This window comes from Manacus candei, unplaced genomic scaffold (assembly GCF_025592945.1).
Source record: "Manacus candei isolate 608988 ecotype Guabito, Panama unplaced genomic scaffold, ASM2559294v1 h1tg000042l, whole genome shotgun sequence".
In the NCBI taxonomy this organism is placed as follows: domain Eukaryota; kingdom Metazoa; phylum Chordata; class Aves; order Passeriformes; family Pipridae; genus Manacus; species Manacus candei.
Window position 1 is genome coordinate 2,806,263 of NW_026138090.1, and position 24,361 is coordinate 2,830,623.

General features: G+C 38.4%; 1 protein-coding gene across 2 annotated transcripts in view; it reads left to right on the forward strand.

Moving 5' to 3' along the window:
- The window catches only part of CELF2 (CUGBP Elav-like family member 2), a 455,290-nt gene that overhangs the window by 77,257 nt on the left and 353,672 nt on the right, over positions 1 to 24,361 (forward strand). Inside the window, exon 1 of one of the 2 annotated variants that reach the window (XM_051795186.1) lies at positions 278 to 1,008. The exons of the other annotated variant lie outside the window; for it this stretch is intronic. Within the exon in view, the coding sequence (XP_051651146.1) occupies positions 956 to 1,008 (53 nt within the window). The 5' untranslated portion in view covers positions 278 to 955. Of the gene's footprint in view, positions 1 to 277; positions 1,009 to 24,361 lie in introns of those variants that run through there. 2 annotated transcript variants of the gene reach the window in all.

Genomic DNA, 24,361 nt, shown 5'->3' on the forward strand with positions numbered 1-24,361 from the left:
GCAGCTACACAACTTTTCACATCACCATAGTAATCTGGAGGATGCTTTACCATTTATATTTTAAGTAGCAACAAAAAAGAAATGCATTTAATGGAACTATATAGACACTTTTTCCCCTTTCAAACAGCCAAAGGGTTACATCTGGCTTTGAATTATTAGACCTTTTATTATTCCACCATAATACTAGTCTTGCTTTAAATCAGACTATTTTCAGGCACAGCTTCAGTGTATAAGTTCTTTAAATTCTAAGATATTTAAAAAATAAAGAAGGGGGAGAAAGATTCTTCTGTATACAAAAGGTTGTGAACTATTTTTAATGTGTCTATCTCTCTATATGGGGGTGAGGGATAGGGGGAGGAGGGAAGGGTGGGAAAGGAGTTGTACTAGTTGTACTCCTTTAAAAGCGTCAAACTCCAACCTGCACAGAACAGGGAAAGGGAGACCCCCCCCAACAACCTTCAGAAAATAATATAAAAGCAAACCTCAGAGGTGGAAGAAAATACCCAAAAGGAGAAGACTGCAGCTTGCAGTAATCTGTAAATGATTGCTGGCAAAGGCTGGAGGCTTCGAGCTTGAGCTGTGTTTGTTCCAAAAGAAAGCCAAGAAGGACGGTGTTAATAAAGAGAGATTTAACTGAGGGCTGTGCTTGGAATAAAGTGGACTACAAAAAGGTCAAATTTGATCAGTTGGAGCAGATTACAAGGGCTTTAAAAGGTAGTGGTGAAGAAATGAAACTGGGACTGTGAAGCAATATAGCACAAGATTGATTTTGGGGGTGGAGAGAAGCTGGGACAAGTGCTTATCAGCTTGAGAAGGAGGAAGAGCTGTGCCGGGTTTGTTGTCATTCCCACACTGAGTAGAGTACTTGCTGCTTTTGTGGTTAGCCTTCCCTGCCGTGGTTGTTCTTCCTTTTTTTATTTTAACTTATATATATTTTATTGTTATTATTACTACAATGGTGTCTATAATCTCTGACTTGGATCCTCTGAAAAGCTGGAAAGTTTTAAGGTAGGCCTATGTTTTCTTCTGTTTGGTACAGACATTTTGGGTTTAGACCTAAATTAACTGGAGCTTGAGTTATAATCGAAATGTGAGCCCTGGGCTTAAGTAAGAAAGGAGTTTCTAGTAATTAGAGCCCTTTTAAGATACAGCAAAACCTTTGAGCAGATGTTTAGAGAGACTCGAGAGAGATTTTTTAAATATACTTCTCAGTCTTACAGTGCAGTGAGGATTTTTTTTTATTATTATTATTTCTTTTTTAAGGAAAGATTGCTCCATAAATTCAAGTTAATAGTAAAGGCTCACACCAGTTGCAACTGCAGCATTAACTCTCCGCTTCCCTCACTGTACTCTGCATGGGAATGGGTGGGAAACACCAGAGGAGCGAAAAAAACAACATGAAAGTTGACCGAGAAGTGGAAAATAGTCTTGGGGGAAGGAAGGGGGACTAAAGTCCTTGTTTCATGTTGTTGTTGAAACTTCCACACTTTGTTGTCTCTCCTAAGGCATGTGTTTGGCACTTAAAAGTTGCTACTTTTTTACCTTTTTATTTTTTTACCTTCAGCGCTGCTTTTTTTTTTTTTTTTTTAAATTTACATAGTGAAAAATGGTAACTTGAACTGCTAAAAAGGATAAGGGGGGGGGAGGGAATCCCCGTTAATGCCTGCTGCAGATATCAAAGATCCACAGTGTTAAATATCCGTATTTAATCCTGCTGTAAATGCCCGGTGTTGCTTTATTGAGAATCCGGACATATAAAACTTTGCAGATGGTTTGCAGAAACTTCACTAAGACATTGGAAACGTGGGAATGTAGATGGCAAAATTATAAAATTAGTTAAATTTAAAGTTTCATAGATTTCCCTCAGCTTTTATGTAAAGCATGAAGCTGCACCTAATAATCTTTTTTAAAATGAGTAAACTGCAGGGGTTAGGGGGCTATGAATTGTGATATTACTATGATATGTATGCAATAATAATATTTTAAAGTATACTTTAGCTTCTTGATACAATGTTTTAAAGATCTTACTGTGTTCTGAACTGACAGGGGAAAAACAACCCTTCAAAGTCAAAATATAAACTCTACTTACACGACTAAGGCTTTTTTTCCCTTACTGAACTTTCTATTTTAGACGTCTAAAATTCTCTGACCGTTTTCTGAGCCTCTCTGTAGGAATGTGGACTGGGATCCTCTCTCCTTGTCTGTGGTATGAGACTTGGCACGGCGGGCTTATTGCAAGTTTATTTTATTTTATTTTTCAAGTCATTTAGGGCTGTCGGCACAGAATGACGAGTTTCTATCTGACTTCCAAAAGTTCAGCGAGGACGTCGGCTCAAATGTAGCGCTGTGCAGGATGGTGGAGCGCGGGGCTGTGATTGGCATCCGGGCTGGGTGATCACCCCGCATCGGCCCGGAGCCGGGGTGACTTTTGTGAGTCACCACCGACGAATGTCAGTGAAGTGATTTTGCAGAGCTCCATATGTGTTGTTTTACGGCGTGTGTGCTCCAGAAAAGCTATTCTAGGAATTGTTTTAAGTTTATCTAGCTCTATGAGACTATTTCTGATTGCTCTGCTAGACAAGTCAGGTGACACCAAGTTTGTGCTGAGTTCAGGGGTGACACAGAGGACTTGAAAGTCATGAAGATTTAAGGAGGAGACAATGTTGCCCTCTCTAAGAATCCTGTTTACTTAGAAAAATTATGTGTTTACACGATTGTAGAAGAAATATCTCCCTGGCACTTTTCCCCTACAACATGCCTGAAGTTTCCCAACTTCGTGTGTGAATCTGGAGATTGCAACTGTATGGAGACAAAGTCAGTCAAAGATGTGATTATATCTGGATATTTCTGTGTGTGATCACAGCAGCAGCTCTGCCTAGATGTGACAATGTGCAGCTCAACTACAGGATGTAGACGGTTAAGAGGTGGGAAAAGGCAATATGTAATACAAGTGGAATGATTACTGACAGAACAAAAAAAAAAGAGCTAGAAGTCAACATGCAGCTCAAATGGCTTGTGACTTATTACACTGCAATGCCACTTTTACCTTTTCTTATATATTTTAGTTCTTTTTCTGCAGGCTAATTTTCAACATTTGATGCCTCTGAGGTTCCTGGTTTTAGTGTCTCCCCTCCATGAACCTAAGGAGCCTGTAGCTAATATTTATAAGAAATAGAGGAATGTTTCTATGTGTTTCTTTTAGGTGCACAAAACAATTCTTTCAGACTCAAATGAGTTGCTGTAGCAAATGCCACGATCAGCCACAGAGTACAGCAGCAAATTCTCAATTTCGTTTTCCTTCTGCACCCCCTGTAATTTTTTCTGGGACTCGTTCAGTTTGAGACCTGCTTAGCTGGAAAAAGACTGAACGATGCAGATCCTGTGGAGGCAGCAGGTGGGAATACTTACACTGGGACTTAATAACTCCCAGGAGGAAAGAGCAGCTATGGGCTGCCTTAGTGCTGGTTACCCCCATCTCAGCTGAGCTCTGGCTCCTCTGCCCTGCTCCCCAAATCCACTGGAAGCTCATCCTCTGACCTCTGAATGAAGGTAATAATGAAGATAAAGGTGCAACATACCAACAGGCAAGGCTGTGGTTGGCGGTGAAGCCTAAAAGGAGGGAGAGAGGTGGTGTTGGAGGATGGCAGGGGTTTTGTTGGACTTCACCCAGCTGAGCTGGGAGAGCCAGCAGAGGTATTTAAACCAATAAATGGCAATATGATGTGTGTATATATAGTATTACATCAGGCCTCCCTCTTTTGTTGGGTCTGTCTGAGGTAGGACAGTGAGAGCTGCAATAATTTCTGGCAAGTCTCAACACCCTCTGGGTTCATGTTACAGTAAGAGGGGGGAACACAAGTGCTCCAACACTTTTTAATGTGCATTTCTGGATTTCTTGATAGCGACTTGAATATCAGAGTTACTGGAAAGAGAGTCCATGGATTTTTTTTTTCCTCCTGTTTTCTCTTTTGGGATAAGCTCCCAGCACAAAATCCATGCTGTGACATTAAAATACCAGTACCTGATCTCCCTTATAGATGCCTTCTCACTTTTGATAGTGTGATTACAATAAGTGCCATGTCTTGTTGTATTCCTTGGAGCCAGGAGAGATTGGCAAAACTTCAGACCTTTTTAAAATCCTTCAGAGCCTTACCAGCAAAGGGTGTGTGCTCATCCAGCCCTCCCCAGACACAGAAATCCCCTTTACCCATCCCCAAAATGAGATGGGAGTTAAGCCCCCTCAGTGCACAAGAGAGACCAAGATCAGCTGCTGTGACTTCAGAAAAGTCTCTAATCCCTGTTCAGAACTTCCTCTATGCTTCCAGGGTGTGGTTTTGTTCCTCTTATGTGACAGGGACAACTGTTTCTGAAGAGACCTGTACTCTGGGCCCCTACAACAGCAAAAGCAGAGCAGTAGCCTGGCAAGGGGAGACATAAAAAGGAGGAGGAAAAAAAAAGTAATCCCTCAAGGCATGTCTCCTCTGTTGCTTTTCTCCCTTAATTTTTCTCCAGCAAGGCTAAATTCAGTACTATAAACCACATGAGTTACCTGTACACGTGAAGACCTTGTACCTTTGCATTCCTGTCTGAAGAAATATGTGACCTTTCTATGGCATATTACTAGGGAAAAAAAAAATTTAAAGTTGGTTTTAACTTGACTTCACAACCTCAAGGTGAAATCCAAGCACAGAGTAGGAGTTTTCACTCAGATGAGTGGTCAGGTTACAGTCTGGGAAGCAGCAAGTCTTGCTGTGCTGCTCTGCATGCAGATCATCCTAATTTCACAAGTCCTATTCAACTGGCCCATCCAACTTGGCTGCTGGAGTTGGGAACATCTTGTTTGCAACACGTCATGTGTCAGGCGGATGTACCAATTCAAATGTTCTCTCCAAAATGTCTTTTTCCACCACAAACACCATCCAAACAGCCTGTTAATGGCTTGGCTTTTCAGGAAAAAAGTGGTTTTTTCGTGCTTGGCAAGTCAGTCCGGGCCAGGAAGAGCAATTTCAGCCTTGTTGATGTTTGTATTATGAGCTATTTTGGGCAAATAGTCCCATCCCCACACCCCGTTCCTGTGATTGCCTCTGAATTGAGGTGCTAAATAGCTTCGAAGTGTTCAAATTGGGGAAGGGGGAGGAAAGTAGACATAACAGCTCCAATTTGGTTGTGGGCAAAGAAAAAAAAATCGATATTATTATAGTGATACCAACCTTGTTTCTGTTTTGGCTTTTGCTTTTTCATCTTAGCAAAGCATGAGAGAAGCCATCCTGTGTTGTATTCAGTATCTGAACATATCAGTTAATGCATGGATCCCCAGCACAAAACTGCTCAGAGAAAGGAGTAAAAAAAAGAAAACATTTCACGAGTGCTTTACTCTGAGGACCTGGACAATGCTGTCTCCATCCAGTACTCAAAAAACAAAAGAAAACAAACCCTGAAAGTTTGGCCCAGGGACATAATTCTGGACTCCATCGCCACCATGAAATACAGATAAAGGAATTTCGGATGACAGTGGAGAATACAAATTCTCTCATAATTGCCACAATATGCTCACTTAAAAAAAAAAAAGGCATGAAAAGAGGGTGTGTGTAACTTGTAATAACTAAAAACACATTTGAGAAATGGTTTTCCAGTTCACCACTCTACAAATACAGATGGTGTCAGAGGTGGCATTGAAGGGGGTGTTAGTGAGGGTCACACACGTCCCAGGTCATGACACAGATGAGAATCACCAGGGCATGGTGGCTGTTGCCAAGTTCTGATAAGATAAATATGAGCAGCAAAACATAGTGTGGATTCCTCTCCTTTCAGTTCGAATGTGTAACTCTACAGTCACTCATGTGAATCATACTGAGATGAAAAATTAGGGCCAGCTATTTTGAAGTATGAATTTTTAATCCTTTTTTCGTGTTTTGTATCTGTGCTTCTTCTGCACTTTGTAGAGGACAATATGGGCAGTTTTTCTTGGTTTTTTTTTTAACACCATTAGAAAGGCAGAATATATGGGATGATTGAAAAAGTAAAGATAACAGAAAATAACAGATTAGGATGTAATACACTCCTGCATTTATTGTTGATGGCTGAGAAAGTCATCTAGTACTCCTCTAAGCCTGTGCAGATTTATTCTTGTACCTTTCTTTTCCTCTGATTAAAATTCACTATCACTCTTTTCAATAAGAGGTTATTCTCCACCGTTTTGCTAAAAACAATCCACTTTTCATACCAAGCCTGTGTACAAGCTTATTACATCTCGTTCATTTGGACATGAGTTGTTAAATCTTCCAGGTGCTTTATGGGGGATTTAACCATCCAATTCAAATGAATGATCTCTCACAAAGAGGTTTACTTACTGTTGCTGCTCTGTTCCTTTGCCTAATTATTTAAATTGCCCTAACTCCTAAAACATAATATAAAATTACTGCTCCAGTAACACAGCTGTCTAGCCAGAGTCTATACCAGTAAGATAGTAGGAGTAGTAACACTCTGCCAGCCACCGGTAATCTGCAGTTCAGGGACTTCCCATGCCAGCAGCAATGGTTTTTCCCTGATGGTTGCTTCCTCCATGGGTTTATCTGGTGGACTTTGCAGTTTTAACTTTGAATCCAGAATATCTTGCAGCAAATAAATTCTGTGGTTTGCTACACTGGTTGCATATGCTACCAAAGCAATGCACTGGAAGAACTCTTTTGCGTGTCAATTTGTGTTCCATCCATGTTTTGGGACATGTGGAAGCTGTTTGGAGTGGTTTCCCTGCTAAGGCCTTGAGGCATTGACTTTAGGTTCCTTCCTCCTGAGAGGAGGTGGAGGTTGTATCATTTCTTCGTCTTTTATACCCCATAATTTCTTTTCTGACTGGTGATTACTGACATCCAGTTACACGGATGCACATGTTTCAGGATGTAAGTAAAAGCAGGATCATACTTTCCTGCACACATTATTTAATGATGCTGACTTTCTTCTACCATTTCATCATCTTCATCTCTTAAATCAGTGACAGTCCTAATGCACTCCTGCAGATCTTGGCAGCTCTTTCATAAGTAACCCATTGCAAATTTTAAGCTCTGTCTACCTCTGCACTCAGTGGAACTGAAATTAGGAGGAAATTACCTTTACACAGGGAAGGTAACCGGGCAGTGGCAGCCTTACATTGTGCCTTGAGAGATAAGGTTATAATTTCACGCTTTTCCCAGGCTTTCTGTGTCAGTTTGGATGAGTTAGTTAATCTCTGTGTGCCTCAGTTCCCACTGGTAAAATGGACCTGTTAATACCTGTCTTATCTACTTTGGCTGTAAACTTTTCATGGCTATAGAGATGTATGGATCAGTCCTATAGAGCCACAGCAGTGGCTCAGCCTTGGGCTGGGCTTTTCACCACCTGCCCTCATAATAATAATTTATTTAACTAAAACTAGAATTTAATTCTTTTGAGGACAAATAATTCCTTACTCATTTACTTCATTATTTCCGTCTTTGCAAGAAGGCACCAAGGACAAGCCACACAAATTCCTTGCACTCACCAGCTTTTTTTCCAAGAAGTTGTTAGGCTTTGTTTTTTTCAAGGTTCACTAAAGATCTCTTGCACCCCTGCTAGTCTCAAGATGCTGTACCAAGGAGGGAGCAAAGGAAGGTGAAAGCAGAGAGATTTGCAGTCTTTGTTGCTAAGATTTTCCTTTGCTTGACCTGTACCAGAGATGAATTTCTTATCTCTTAGGAAAATGCTCTAACTGTTCCCTATGGGTGTTGTCTGGTGTGTATCACTGTCTCCCAACGAATCTGTTCAGACTTCAGGAGCTCTAATACCCCTGAAAATGCTCAGTGGAACTAAAAAAAACCTTATCATAACCTAAATGTTACCATGCAGCATTTTTTATATGAGCAGCTAAACAAGCTTCTACTGATTATACTCTAATTTTCCTTAATTAAAAAAAAAAAAAGAGCTTCAAACCTAATCTCATATTAATTGCATTTTTATATAATTTCTCAGATTTTTTTTCTTTGACTGTATGTGTTTCTCCCTGTTTCATCGCAAGTATAAGAAATTCCTCATTTTTTTTCCTCACATGGGTAAGTCCTTGCATTCATTGGAAACAGAGGGATGTCCTGATCACTGATTTTAGGACACCTGTTCTTGAGTTAGTCCCCAGCTGGTGTTAGTGAATGACTTTGTTACTGAACACCTGTTGATCTGCAGACACTGGCTTTTTTGTTGCAGTTCATTTGTTTTTATGCAACTGAGTTAGTTTTGAAAGTGAAGACCTTCTAAAGGTAGAAATATTGGGGGGTTCCAGTGATTATCACAACTGTACTGTCTCCCTCTTTTGTGGAATGGATGGATTTCAGATTGGAAAAATCTGTCATGTAACTTGTCCCAGAATTTTTTTTTTCTTTTCCAGATGTCAAGTTAAATTGGCTATAGCCAGTTATCTTCCAGAAATGCTGTGTAAGATAATTTTTCTCTGTTAAAAAACTAATTTACTTGTTCAGGTAATTTTGCAATAGTCTTCTATAGTAGAACACTGATTCTCAGCTTAACACATCTGAATGGCAGACTACATTTCTGTATTAAATTAATAGATGAATAGAACTTAGTTGGGGTTAAAAATCTTGGTATGACTTTTGAGTGATTTGATTAAGCATATTCCATTCAAGGATTTGTAAGATACCATGGAAAGTTTTAAAGAGGAAAGAGGTTAGGGTTTTTTGTTTGGTGTGGGTTTTTTTTGTTTGGTTGTTTGTTTTTTTTTTTAGTTTTAAGACTCTTAGTTTTAAATCTTGGTTTCCAGATCCCAAAGAAAACAGTAATGTTATAGGAAGGACTTAAGTGAGTCTTTGAAGCAATGGACATTTCAGTTCTGAAAAATATGTGGACTTAATAATCTTTCTCCCCAAATGGGTTATAAATCCACAATATAATTAATCTTTGTGTGTCAACTGAGCACTATTCTTCCTATTACTTTAATCCTGAACTAGGAGGCACTGGCAGATCTCAAGCTGAGACTACCTCATTTTGCAAATAGTAACTAAAATCACCTTCAAGCATTTATGGGATGAATTTAACTTCTCAGTCTCTTAGCCTGTAATTAATCTTTGTTTTAAGCAAGCAAGGGGTTACTGCTTATTAATCAGAGGTGGTTTCTAGTCTCTGTGAGGCTTACATGGCTTTCCATACAACTTCCTTCAAGAAGTACTGGGTCCGTGATCCGTGTTATGTGTTTGAAAGTTAATTTTTATGTGCCCTGTCGTTAGAGGGACTGGGAATGTTTGCTAACTTGGTACTTCAGCTGGACATCCTTTCTGCCCTGGTGTGGTACTGGGGTAGATCTTCAGCCCCACCTGTAGCTGGCACTGCTGAGGCTGGTTGGTGTCCCTTGTAGCCCTCAGACTTCCCCCTTGTTGGAAAAACTGACCTTGCCCAGAGTTGCAAAATGTTGTTGACCAGGGTCAAGTTTCGGCTGGAGATGCCAAAATCAAGGATTTATGTAGTCTGGGAAGAATTATGTGCTTGGAAGGGGGAGGTAGATATTAAAGGTCTCAAATGAGGTGATGGGGAGAAAAGTGTTTGAATACTGATGTAAACTTTCATTGACTCCAAGAGGAATTAATTGGCAGGGACTTTTATGTGACTTTTGGGATTAGATTTCTAGCTGACTCAAACTGACAAAGCTCCATCGAGAAAGACCTACTGATTTAGAGTAACTGGGAGTTGGAACCCATGTGCTTTGCAGAAGACTTGACATCTTCCTTTTTATACATAAAGTTTCTGGATCTAATAGAAGAAAAAAAGTCTTGGTCAAAGTGCTTACTGTATTAATTAATTCCAGCCTGTTGATGCCCACTTTTACTCTGTCTGAAGTCTGGACTCTAAAAAGCTCTTGGGAATAAAGTTACATTAAGTTTTAATTTTCTAGTTACTTTTTCCTGTGTTAAGGAGAAACAGATGACCCAGCTCTTTGCTCTTTAGTTAGCAATGAAGTAGATACAAAAATTTACCATAATCTATTAACAAACTTAAACCTAAGACAAGCTGAGTAAACTAACAACATAAGGTGCATATGAACTTTAAATCATTGGGAAGTGGTGACAGGAGAAGCCAAATTTTCTGTATTGCAAGGTAACTTTTTTTTTTGTTACCTATTTGAGCTGAAATTTTTCTGATTTTTTTTTTTTTTTAAAGGTGGGTTTGGGGGCTTTTAGGTGTTTTTTCTTTTTCTTCATTCCTGCAAAAGCTGTTCTGTTTACCATGAGATTCATTAAAATCTGTAATTAATGAGAGCTTACACTGTGTATGCAGGTATTACAAGCACAACTGCAGATGCCTCAAATTGGCTAGATTGTTATTTTATGTGGACTTGGTGGTCTTCTTTGCTCTCATTCTTCTCATAAGAATTTAAAAGCAGTCTCAGTTCTCCACACCCAAGAGAAAAAACAAGTTAGCCTCTTACTAAGAGGTCCCCTAACTTAGAAGTACCTTCTCTAGCAATAGTTTCTATAGTAAACCACAATCTGAGTTTTTCTATCTGTATGAGTCTGGGATGCAGATATTCTACTTCACATGCTTTCTTCTCCATCTTATCTGTATATACTGTTCAACCAGACACAGCAGAGTGTCCAACAACAAAAACAGGCAATTATTCTTGCCATGGTAGTGGAGCACAAAAAAAATTTCATCTGCAAAGAAAATTTCTTTTGTTCACTTTTGCGTGGTTGAGTAAAAGTAACAAGAAGAATGAGCATGGATGAATCTGCAGGTCCAGTTCCAGGAGGCACAACTCTATCCTATTCACATGCACATGAGAAATTACCTTTGTCAGAATTATTTTTGCCACAGTTACAGATGTTTACTGGACATGCATCATAGCAAGAAAGGTCCTAGGAGAAGATTTCAGTTAATTTCCAGAGGGAGAAAAAAATCCAAAAAAACCAGAACAAAACCAAATAAACAAAAAACCACACACACACACAAAAAAAGGCAAAAAACCCTCTAAAACATCATAGCCACTGTTTAAGAAAAACACCTTGAAACAAAACATCCTGTGATGTACAGAAACGCAGCTTGAGTGTACCGTGTACCTGTGTCAATCTGACTGTACTAATTGTTGCCTTGTTTTCCCTCTAAAGTCTCAGTAAGTTATTGTAAAGTTCATTGTACATCCTGTATTGGCACTTCACGCTGTGGATTAAATTTAAACAGATAATATGAAAATACAGTTTATAACAACGGGGGGAAACAAGATCTGTTGATGCAGATGAACCATGTATACAGTGAGCTTGTGATTTGGACACGAAACAACATCAGGCTCCAGGTTGCAACATCACAAAACGTGACAATATGGAGGAAAGAACAAGTTCTGCATTTATTTTTTTTATTTTTCCCCTATTTGTTCTTATAATACACACCAGCAGTCAGACCACACAGGAAGTTTGCACAAATCTACATGGTGAAAGTGGGATGGGAAAGCAGAACTAGCTCTGCAGCAAAGGGTCGGGCATGTTTTATTTCTTCAGCAGCTGGAAACTTAGTGTGGCACTGCAGACTAAAATCAGCTTTGCAGGGAGGGAGCTGTATAATCAGTATGTATGACAGTTCCTTAAGATGTGATGGTCTGGAACCGGGCAGTTACCTATATATGGTATCTTTGTGTCGTCTCGGCAGGAGCAGCCAATTTTGAATTCCTTCAGGAGGATGATAAAAACTCTACTTGAACCGAGGGGTTCCAGCAATAGTTAGCTAAACGTTTCAGACCTAGAAGGGCTTCCTTATGAGGAGTATTTAATTACAGAAGCAAAGAGTTGTACAGAGTAGCTAGCACTTCTCAGAAACTCTGACTTAGGCTTTTGTTGTTTGAATGTTTTCATAACACAGAAGAGAAAAAAAAAAATCTTCTGAAATGTTTAAAACCAAGAACCCACATGGCAACTAGTTCACAGGATACTGTGCCAGTAGAAACTATGGAGGCCAAATGCTTAGAACTGGGAAAAAAACAATATATTTTTATGGGTGATGAGAACATCTACAATCAGATGGGATTAAATTGAATGAGAAGGATGTAAGTCCTCACGTTTTGGCCAACTACTGTCTGAGATCGAGGAGAATCTTTCCTTATTTGGCAACATATCTCTATCCACGGAGGCTTTTTGTACCTCCTAAGGATGGAAGGTCACATAAAAATAAACTCCTGTCTGATCTAAAGAGACAATTGCTGTGTTATACAAGAGTATTAAAATCCTACTTGTTGAATTTTCTTTCTTAATACTGGATTCTAACAACATTTTCTTTATTGATGCAATGCATGAGAAAAAAACCACATCTTTCAAGCCTTTTGTTACTAAAGAATATACTTTTATTAGCTGTATTGTATACAGTACCTTAACCACTTTCTGGACCAATGAGTTCTGCGGGGTAATTTTACATTGCATTAAAATAATTATCCATCACCATTTGAACTTAGTGTACTCTCAGATAGGTAAATTGTATACTTTAGCAAGTCAGCATGCCTTCTGACATTGTTATGGGAAAGAATTGCATGAGGAAAATGTACACTTCCCTCCCTCCCCCTTCCCATGATAAAAATCTCCATACACAATGGCTGTACTGCCACATGTCATGGGGACATTGTGTGAATTACAGAGCTACAAATTTGTCAGCCCAACCAAATGTCTGAAGGAATAATGTCATGTTAGTTATATTTCAGCTGTAAGCCTGGCCCGTTTTAACCTTGATTTGTGTGGCAGCTAGCCATACCAACAGCTTGTGCTTGGCTGATTATAAACAACTCTATTTTAATGTAACAAGATTCTCATTTAATTCCTGGGAGCTTGATGTGGTGGTGATCAAAGATAAATGCAGACATCTCTCTGAGGTAAAGGATTAGATTAGACTGACCAGAAAAGACAGAGTCCTGAAGATTTCAAGATCATAAAATCTTTTGTAGATTGTAATTCAAACTTTCTGAAGTTGGATAGTGCATCTGAAAATATATGGATGGAGAACTGTATTATGTCCATAGAGAGCCTTCATACAATTGGGAACACTTTTGGTTTTCATTTAATTTTGGTTTTGTGTGGAAGAACCTGTATGTTCAACCAAGATTTATTCATTTGGTATTGAAAGTTATTTTTCCTCTACGTTATCTTTCCACATTAAGGCTGAAAAATTTACTCTGGAAGACCTGAAATCCTTGAAATCTGTTTTATCTCTTCAGAGATAGTGTGTGTGTCTTGGTTGGATCCTCTCGTGCTGAATCAGATGAAGATTCATATTTGGGGATAGGGGCAATTCCTGCTTTGGGCTTTTTTGCTGTTTCTGGTGGTTTCAGTGTTAAAGTTCTTTTATATTTGTTTTTGGTTTTTTTTTAAATTAATTTATTAATATTATTTTCTTTCTTTTTTGTTATTTTATTTGATTTGGGGTAGGTTTTATTTTGGGATTTGTGGGTGTGTGTGATTTTTGGTTTTGGTTTTTTTTTGGAGGAGTGGAAGATGAGGTATTGATGTTATAGAGGATTAAAAGTGTCCTTGTTGAAGCAATGTACTTGAAAGGTTCTGTGTCTTTACCTGACTGCCTGTTGTCAGGAGGCTTAAGACAATTTAATACTTTTGAGATTACCACCTTCTTGCCAAGCATCTCAGAAGCTGAGCAAGAGGTTCAAAAAAGGTGGGAGGGATTAAGCTAACATTTGTATGTGCCTATACTTACACATCTTATTTCTAAAGGGGATGGGAAGGGACTACAATGTTCGCTTTATTTTGAAATCAGCAATAGTCAACTTAAGTCCATAAATGTCAAATCTGAGGGGTCAAATCAAAATCTGAGTTGAACCTTTGAGTGGTTCTTAAGCTCGTGGTGAATTGAATCAAATTGCAGGAATGATCCATAACTCGATTACCCCTTCAAACTCCTGCTGCTTTGCAGTTTTACTTTCCTTCTTTGCAAATAGCTGAATTTGAACTCTCCCTCTTTCTGTCCTGGAGAAAAAGAACAGCTCTTGTCTTCAAACAGAATCAAAACTTTACACAAACATGGCAGATAAAGTTGCAAAAAAAATTTGGATTTACTATTTTTTTTCTTCCCTTCAAGTTTTCAGTTAATGATTACTATTTTGGTTTTTTTGAGAGACCATCAATAAAAATCGTGAACTTTAATTTTCTGTGCAGTGTTGTCAGTGACAGGAGGGATTGGGAAACATTATTATGAGTCTGATTTTGAATCACAGGGCAATATGGTGGTGCCCATCATCCTAGTGTTGGGAAATCTTTAGGAGTACAGATAATGAATTCAGTTTTCATCATTTCAAATTTCCTTGGCTCTAAGAAAAATGATTGTGTGAATGGGGATTTCTGATCTTCAAACACACAGATGCTCACGTGTACACGAAGATTTTTAGGGTCAATAACTTTTTGTTCATTCAGAAGGTAAAAATGCAGAAATTTGCTAATTTCTTTTTTAATACATATAAAATCATACCATGAGGTTTTCTTTACATCCACTCTAAGATTGTTGCACAATCTTAGGACTTGCTTTTAAAACCTTCGTTTCTTTTGTGGTCTCAAGTCCATGAATTTTTGAAACAGGAACCGCACAAGGACTTCTGACTTCTCAATGCTACAAAAATTACTCTTCCAAAATCCACATCAACTTCTGACCAAGTTTTCACTTCTGCTTCAGCTGTCATGTTTCCCTCTCACTCTGGACTACATGTGATATAAATGTTTCCTGATTCCAAATGGGAAGTATCAGTCCTGTTTCTGGGCCAAGTTTTCGTTGTCCTTTCAAATGTGTACTATAGAAACCAAGTAAAACTCTCATCTAACACCCATAGAAGACATCAGCTTGCAAAAGTTTCTGGCAGTGTGCTTCAGTGAAAGATTTTAAATCATTTTAAATAGTTTAACTCTACTTTTATATTCTCATGCTCATAGCTTGCTGTTTCAAAGACCTGTTATTTTTAAGGCTACATACCAGTGCTAATCAATCTTAGCTGCATGTCCCCCAATTATGTGTGAAGACAATATATTTATGCTTTTATTTGTTGAAGAAAGCTCTATGGCAAACTAAGGGCTTAATAACCAGGGAGTGCTGGGTGAGGATCTTTTGTCGTTAGGCTGTGTTTGTCCTGGAGATAGTTAGGCTGAAGTATTTGTTTAAAAGAAACAAAATGAGAATGAGGGGTCTATAGCCAAGTTTTCAAATTATCCTCTTGCTCACTGGCACTCGCTGAGACAGGAAAAGTGATGGCTAGTGCTTAAAAAATTCTTCATGCTCTCATTTTTTGGCATTTGAGCTCCTAAGAGTCTGGCCTTTTTCCTGCTGTTTGCCTTTTTTTTTTCCCCCTCCAATCTGCACAGTCCAAAATTAAGACATTAACTGGGAAGTTTTTAAACCAGTTCTTGTTAAGGCAACTCCTTCTAAGTATTTTCTACCTTTAACTGTTCAAAGAGTATTGATGATTGAGTTCCATACTGGCATATTATGGAAACAGCTCTTGGTTTAGGGAGGTACGTTTTCATTGGGTTTTGAACTTCTCCTGCCTTTTCTTCTCTGTGAATCTCACTTGTTTCTAATACTGTGTTTAACTTTGCTGTGAACTTTGGTTTGGCAGAGGAATATATTTGCTTGTTTGGGGCAGGTTATGTTTTACTGCTTTGCTTGAAATTCCTAGTGTTCTCCAAAATCACAGTGGCTTACTTGGGAATCTTTCCAGTGTTTTAGACTCCAAATAGTGATAGTAAGATTTGTGTGCTCATTTGAGGCTTATAAAGCTAAAGCTAATATTTGTGGGCATGATTAAATGCATTTGGTATTTTGGAAGGGAGGGATGTATCTAACTTATGAGTTATGCTTGCTGCCTTGTGGGGATTCTTATGAAATGTAGCAGCAGCTCAACAGGTTATCCAGCAGAGGGAGAGTTAATGCAAAGTGCTGATACTCACAAATCAGGAGATTAGTGCCTGCCTTACACCTCCTAATAAAAACAGCAGAGAACAACAATCTTATCAACATACATGTAATCTGTAAACAAGTGTTGTAGTCGTATACAAATAGATTTTTATCTTTATCCTGCTTCAAATCGTGTGACTTTGCAGTGAAGCACTTGCAGGAGATGAGTTAATACATGTTTGACAACAGTCGCAGCCAAAAAAAATAATCATTAATGCTAACATGGGCAAGATAAATGGGATTTGTGGGGGAGTGACTGTCCAGATTTGAACTTTTGAACTGTCACACATAAAAGCTTGATGCTTCCTCACAGCAACTGCTGCGGACTGGTTGTAGATTTTTGAGAACACCCAGACTAAAGAAAAAGTAGAATGTGCTAAGTCTTCTAATTAATAGAGATGGTACTGATGCATCATTTAGCAGACTGATCACTTCTTGTCCTGCACACAGACTGTTTTCACAGAATCACAGGGATCTTAAAACTCCTCTAGTTCCAAACCCATTTGCCATGCGGGGACACCTTCCACAGGAATCTTCCAGGTTGCTCAAAGATCCATTGATAAATGAGGAGTCTGGGGTACAGAAAGAAGAGGAGGCTAAAAAGATGTCTTTTTAGAAAGATGTGATCTTGGAGAGGAAGAGAAGGCTTAGAAAGAAAAAGAAGAAGAGGAAAGATCTAGAAATGAATGTTTGGGGAATGCTTTGGCTGGTGATGCCCAAGATGGGTAACTGCCAGCAGTGGCACAACATGGACCAGCACAACATCCTGTCCAGACCAGGGATGCTGAGACCTTGTGAATGTAGCATGAAGTAGTATGTGAGGTGATCAAGTAAGGTAAAACTGAACGTCCTTGGTTTCTAAATAACTCCTTGCACCTCCATGAATGATCTGCTGAAACAGATATTCAAGCCTACAGATAGATAGATAGATAGATAGATAAGGGTACACCTTAGGTGGGGTTATGTAGCACTTGTCAAAGCACAAATAAATTCTGGCTCCTAGATTTAAACATGTTATGCATGCATATGCACGCACATGATGTAAAGGCTCAAAGATGAGGTGGAATTATGGTTGTTCCAGAAATGCTATTTATAGTAGGCTGTGGGTCTCTAAGCAGCAATATAATCAAATGTATTTTCCAGAGGAGATTGTGGCTGTCTTTTCAATGCCAGTCCACTTCTGAAAAGCACAAATAGCCTTAAAAACACTTTGAATTAAATGGTACTCTGTGAAGAGTAGGTAGGATTCATTATACACATTCCTAATTAGGTCTTTGAATATAAATGATTTTATATGGTATCAAATAACATATTTTGCTTTGAACTCTCAAACCTCACTCTAATCACCTTCCAGCTTTCTGTGGTACTCTTGGGTACAAACTAAGCCCCTCTCTTTTTCCTCAAATAATCTATCAAGGGTTGTTAGCTGAGAGAAGTGAGTCTTTAGAAAAGCAAGTAAGTCAGTGACATAATTGGTCTCCTCTCAAAAATGTGTATGAATGAATATAGTTGCAACTGTTAGTGAGTACAGAGATAAACTTTCCATGCTTTGATTGTTTTGACACATATTATTTGTGTATGTATTTTGCAGCTAACCCAATTTAAAGGAAAAACACCACAATAAATATGATATCTATACTTTCTAAACAGTTCGCCCTAAGTAAAAGTAAAGAAAATTATAAACCTTTTAAAATGGCTAAACTTTTTACATGAAAGACATGGAAAAGGAGGTATAAAAACCTGATCTGTGTCTTGAAGCTGGAATAAAGGATGACAGGTGTAGTGAAGATTCTACATAAAGCTAACAAGGCATTTTCCACTTGATTTTCTCAGGGCTTGAAACTTCTACTAGCATAGATGCCTCTCCTCCAGCAAGTCATCCTTATAGCCTTCATCACTGAGGATTTGGGAAGTTAGACAGGAAGGCTCTCTTCCCCTGCCCCCATCTCCTCACCATCCTTAGTCCATCTTCTCCAAACATTAACTGAAATTAATGTTAAACCACAAATCGGAGCAGAATCCACATGACAGACCCCTAAATATAATCTTTTAGGACTGCTTGGGTTTATAGTAGCTGTGTTATGCCAAGCAGAGGAAACAGATCAGTCTTGTAAGGAGAGCTGAGGCACTGAGCAGAACCATTTGGTCTCCAGTCACACACGGGGAGCTCTCAAGCTGATTTATGCAAGGGACAGTAAGAAATTGTTATAGTTTCAGACATTTACACTTGGAGTTGAAAGAGGGAAGATCATCTGACTAAATTTCAGTGGTGACTGAGACACCAAACTTTCAAAGCAAAACTGCCATTAAAAGCAGACCAACATCAGTTCTGATGTTGGTCTAAACTCGGTTAGACTTGAAAACACACAAATATGTCTGTCTAACAAAAAAACCTTTTAAATTAGGTCAAGTGAAGCCACTCTGTAACCACAATCATGGCTCTAGTGCAATATTAGTTCAGGTTGTTTTTTTCTTTACGAGAGTCTCTGTATTAGAAATTTGTACTCATGTAATTATTGGCCAAATGCCTGACTGCAATTTCTTTCTGTCAGATGAAGACATGAATACAAGAAGAGTTTCATTTACATAGTGCTTTTTTTCTGTGTCTCTGTGTGTATATGATTTACAGTGATTTTTAGAGAGGTGCCCAAGCAGGCAGTGGCCCCACTAAGTTCAGTGTGATTTTCAAAATCTGCCAGAAATTCTGGCAAATTTTTGAACAGTTTCTCAAGGCTCAGTTCTTCACTTCCCAAAAAAAATAAAAATAAGTACTATTATCCATTTTCAGTTAGGTTGGATAAATTAAGATCTAAATAAGCTTGATTCAACTCATGAAGGACTGGCAGAATTTTTGGTGCCTGTGCTGTACCTATTTACTTGTAAAAGGAGTTTGACAGGGATGATGCCCAGGCAGATGCATCATTAAACTGGGGGGACACTACCATTTGCTCCAAGGTGCACCACTCAGAGGGGCACATGTGAGAAACTACATGCTGCACACAAGGATCTTTTCCACTAGTGTATGACATTGGTGCAGGCAGAAAGTGTTTGAATTTTCTTACATGAATGTGGTCAGTGAACCACATCTCCTTTTCATTGATTGCTGGCTTAAAATATATTAAATATTTGCTGTCTCAACTGTTGGGTTCAGAAAATGCTTCACTCTGTGAGTCACAGCACATATATGGCATAGTTAGCATCTGTTGGGGTTAATTGATAGAGAACTCTTCAAAAGCAGAAATAGACTCTTAACTCCTCTGCCTATTGTTTCTTCTTTTTACAGAGATGACACAAAGGGAAGAAATTCTTTACATAGAATCTAGAATGTCTAAAATGTTTTGTAAAACCCAACAATTTACACATGCATATTTAGGATACATTCCAGAGTGTACTTTTAAGAAAAACCCTGTTCCTGCTCTCCATTACACCTTCTTTCCCCTGGGCTCCACCCTGCTGTTGAGTTGAAGCCTTTTTCCATCACATCTTGATTAATACTAGGTGCTAAAAGCAAATTGGTGATAACTGCTGGTCATGACAGCTATTGTGCAAGCTTTTGCCAATGGCAGTGCTAGTTCTTTCCTGTTCTTACCTGCAGCAGCCTTCGTATTTTAATCATGGGCCCCAAGCAGAAATTGTCAATTAGATTGAACCTTGTGGTTGTCTTTGAATAAATGTTCTTTAGCAGATAGATTTAGTGCCTTGCTACTCTATTCCCCTGGTTTCTATGTGCAATATACCTTCCATATACACTAAAATGAAGTATCTTCCTGGGAAAAAAAAAAAATCTATCCAATCACACAGCAGATAAAGTGGCTACTCTGCTGAACTCCAGAAAGAAATGAGAGGGCTTGATGAATGCCTTGAGGCCAAAACAATGATTCTCTTGCTGCTTTCTCTTGGAAAAAGAAAATCTAAGATGGAAAATCTGAGTTATTTCAATTTAAACAGTACGGAGGATTGTGGTAAAAGAGACAGTGTCACTTCTTTTATCACATCTACATTTGATCAATGTGTCTTGAACAGTTTTGTCCCTAGTGGGATAATGGAAAAAGGGATCTTCTGTGTAACTGGCTACAAATTATTGATAAATGGGACAGAATCTGGGAGGATGCAGGGTGAGTTTTTCCACTGACTCATGAGAGTTGTGGGGGATGCTGGATGAAAACACAGCTCAATTTTGCTTCAAAGGATGATGGCATAGTCAGAAACTTAAAAATCACAGACACTTTGCACATAATTATATTTCTTGGACTTGAGTGGGCTGTGAAAAGGAAAGCTTATAGAGTCTGGAGTTTGTTTATGTCTAAGAAAAGTATAGTCCAAGAGAGGGAGGGACAGCGCGTCATCTTGCATGAAACTTCTCATTTTGTGAGTTTCTGATTCTTTTTTTCAAAGAAGTTTCAGTTATCTTTTATAGAGGAATTGATTATATATGTAAGATGCTCATCCTCTGGAACAAATGAATGAGGGAAAACATCCCTCACTGGGGAGAAAACATCCCACTTTTTTGAAGACTTCCAGGGATAGTGAATTCACCACTTCCCTAAGCAGCCTTTTTCAATGCTTAACCACATTATCAATCACATTATTTTCTTAATATCCAAACTGAACCTCCCTTGGCACAACTCGAAACCATTTCTCCTTGTCCTGTCGCTGTTTGCCTGGGAGAAGAGACCGACTCCACCTGGCTACACTCTCCTTTCAGGTAGTTGTAGAGAGTGATAAGGTGTCCCCCTGAGCCTCCTTTTTTCTCCAGGCTGAACAACTCCATCTCCTTCAGCTGCTCCTCAGAGGACTTATGCTCCAGACCCTTCCCCAGCTCCATTGCCCTTCTCTGGATGTGCTCCAGGCCTTCAATATCTGTCTTGTAGTGAGAGGCCCAATTTTCACACAAAATTTTCACAAGAGTTTGTTCTTTGTAATTTTGTCCTTTTTTGGTTGTTTGTTTTTTTTTTTTAATTGTTCTTCATTCCACCAAACTAGTTTAAAAAAGAAAAAAAAAAACCAAACCCACAAACAAACAAACAAAACAAAACAAAATAATAAACCAGAGAGAAAAACATAAAGACAAGAAGAAGTTTGTCTAGCACATATTTCAGCAGTCGTCCTGACTGGCCCTGAGTGCACCCAGAGGTGAGTTGATGACCAAAAACATGACACTCAGGGTTGGAGGTAGGCAAAGGTATTTGTGGTGCTTGGCAGAGCATGTACATAGTCCAACACAACACACACTCCTCTGTGTGGGAGGATGGCTGGGGAAGGCAAAAGAGAAAGGGAATAGTTGTTACTGTGTTATGAATGGGTATAATTAGGTACCTTGCCCAAGGTGACATGGAAATCCTCTGTCAAAAATGAAAATGGTAATCCAGGTCTTGTGGAGAAAAGCCTGCTGCAATACGCACAAAGTTATCCTTCCTCTTCTAGCTGCTGCTTTCCAGCTAAGCCCTTTCCTCCAGGGCTGTGGGCATTGGTTTTACCTCTAGTAACATAATGATTCAAGAAAAAGGTGTTAGGGCAAAAAGGATTAGTAACTCTAAGCTTCTGACCATGGGCAGTGTGTAGAACAAATGTCTCTTACTGACAGTTAGTTCAAAGGTCCATCTTAGGTTGTGAGGTGGGTTTTTTTTTTTTGGTGGTTTTACTATTAATTTTTAAATTATTAATTTAATTTTTAATATTTGAACTTCTTCAGAATGGAAAATACTCCTGTGCAATGTTTTGTACTGAATAAAATGGAGGCAGTGTTTGCCTGCGCTACCCCTGCAATTACAAAGCGATTCTCGAGTCTTGTTTGAATTTCCTTTGTCGTTATGAAACACAACAGGCTGAAGGCTTGATATTAAAAGCAATTGTGTTTCCATTCATGCAGATGCCAGCCTGTTTAGGTGAATTTACTAAGTCCCTAGACGAACATTTTTATATTATTGCTGTTTCTGGGCCGTGCTGAGCATTTTAATTCTCTGAAAATAACCTCTGTTTTCCTTTCATCTCTTCATTAGGTCTTTCATGATGAGGGCATGAATTTAAAAAATATATATATCTCTTAAAGTTGTATGTAATAAAGATGTTTTTATCATTCCAATTTGTTGAGCTGTGCTTTTAACGTTGCATGGCTTTCACTACCATAAAATGGCACAATTATTTCTGTGTTGTATTGCTTTGTACCCTGAGGTTCCATTTAAAACAAAGCAGAAAGACGTGTTTATAGGCAGTATTGAAAGCAATGTATATGGATCTTGATGTCAGGCATATTTTATTGAAGTAAGATTAGATGACAGGTTCTGCACTACTGAAGTGAATTCAGAATGAGATTTTGTGCCAAGCTGCATGTTGTTAAATCAAAATTAAAGTAATACCAAGCTGTGTTGTTATCTTTGTGACTTTTTTGTGGCGTCTTTTAAAGTCTAACTTTATGGCCAATTATGACTATTTTAAAGTAAATATTCTGAGCTTTTTGGACATAGGATACACTGTAGTACACGCTCATGCTATCGGATATCTGAAGACTGAAGTTTCCTGCTGTATGTTGTGTATGTATGTTTGGATTAAATCCTTGCAAGTAAAATGAATTTTCTTTCATATAAAATCACCCCATTAACTACATCTCAGGAAAAAAACCACTTTTATTTGATCTCTTATTCTATTTTATTGTTCTGAAAACTAACTGAGAAGGTTTGTTTTTTTTCTCAAGAGGGAGAGGTTTAAATTATATCTGTTTTTAAGTCAAATGCCTAGGGTTTGCTCTAATTAATAGCTGCACGACAGGAAGGACAATAGTACCAGAAAATTAGCAAAATTGTGGATTTTCTTTCTGTGTACAGGTTTCTATTGTGCTGGGAGGGGATCCCATAGGAAACAAAGTTTTCCTTTCAAATTTGCATTTTTGGTTCAGAGAAGGGATCCTTTTCTGATTAACAGAGTGAACTCCCAAAATACAGGCTTAATTAGACCATTTAGGCTTCAGGATGTGAAGAAATCACCTCTTAAAGGATGATCGAATTAAATACCTTGGTTCAATGTTTTATGACGAGCTGCACTGCAGGAACACCTTGTCGTTTGCACAGGCACTAAAATTTCTGTCATGGTATAGTATTAGTGTCCGGAAAATACAGTTACTGGAGGCTTTTGAAGCTATGAAGTACTATGGCTCAAACTTCTTATTGTGCTACTGCAGGAATTTGAGTATGTAAGAGAACACCAGCTTCCTATTTTAACTGCATGTTCAGCCTGGACTCTGAATGTCAAGCTGGATTTTTTTTTAATCATCACTGGCGTTATTACGTCTCTCACCTCTTTTTCCTGTGAGACAGTAATCTTAGCAATATATGATCTAATAAATATAGATGATTTAAAATCCCAGCTGCCTTTATTCCATCTAGTCATGGTTTAGCCTCTACCTGGTAAGTGTCACGTAGTGACTGTCTTCACCTTTCTTTTTTCTTTTTTTTTTCTGTTTCCCTTCCAGGTTTTTGCTTCTTTTCCGTTAAAATTGCAAACAATGGAGATTCTCCTGCAACACGTTTTATGCAGCATTCAACACAATCAGACCTGGTTCTTGTAGAATCAAGCATCCCAAACGTATTCCTACTTACTACTACTATTATTTCTTTAACATGTGGAGTTCAATAGCTCAGTCCTAGACTCCCTTCACCCACAGGGGTGAATAACATGGAGCTACTGTGCAGAATACACTCCTTTGGTCAGGTGGGCTTTCAAGTCCAAAATTTATGCTTTAATCATTGAGTGGTGATTCTATTTAATAACATATTATATAGAGAGGATTATATATAATAACATTCTATATAAAAACAAGATCTGTGGTTTGGAACTATGATTTTTGCCCGTGCACTGAATGACTGTGGCTTTGGTTTTGTTTTGTTTGTAGGGGTTTCTTTAATAATGTTAACAAAATCTATCTACAGATTAAATCTTATCTGTAGGACTACTATTAGGTGAAAACTAGCAACGTTTAGAAGCCAGTTTTATGAAAACATGTTTATCCAGGGGGAGAAAGGAAGAAAAGTTGCTTTAATTTAGTTTAATGTTTCTAGTCCTTTGGGTGGCACAGTAAGAAGGTCTTCTACCAGGCTTAGAGAGAGAAGAGAGTAAATGACTTATTGTTGTTTTAAATTTTTTGACTGTTATAACTTGAGTATGCTAGGCTTAGAGATTTTTAGTTCATTTTTAGAATTTTTCCTTTTGTTTCAATTCTTTGTGGAGAAATTTGATATGTGGAGAAATTGAGGAATTTACCACCCAGTGAAAAATCAAGCTGAATGTGTTAGTTAACACCAACCTCACAGCTGCCTGGTCCATTTTTAAAGGGACACACACTTCTGGGTCTTGAAGAATGAATCAAAAGAAAAAAACAATATGATATATTTTGGGGAAAACTTTGCAGGTAGTCAAGCATGCCCAAATGGGC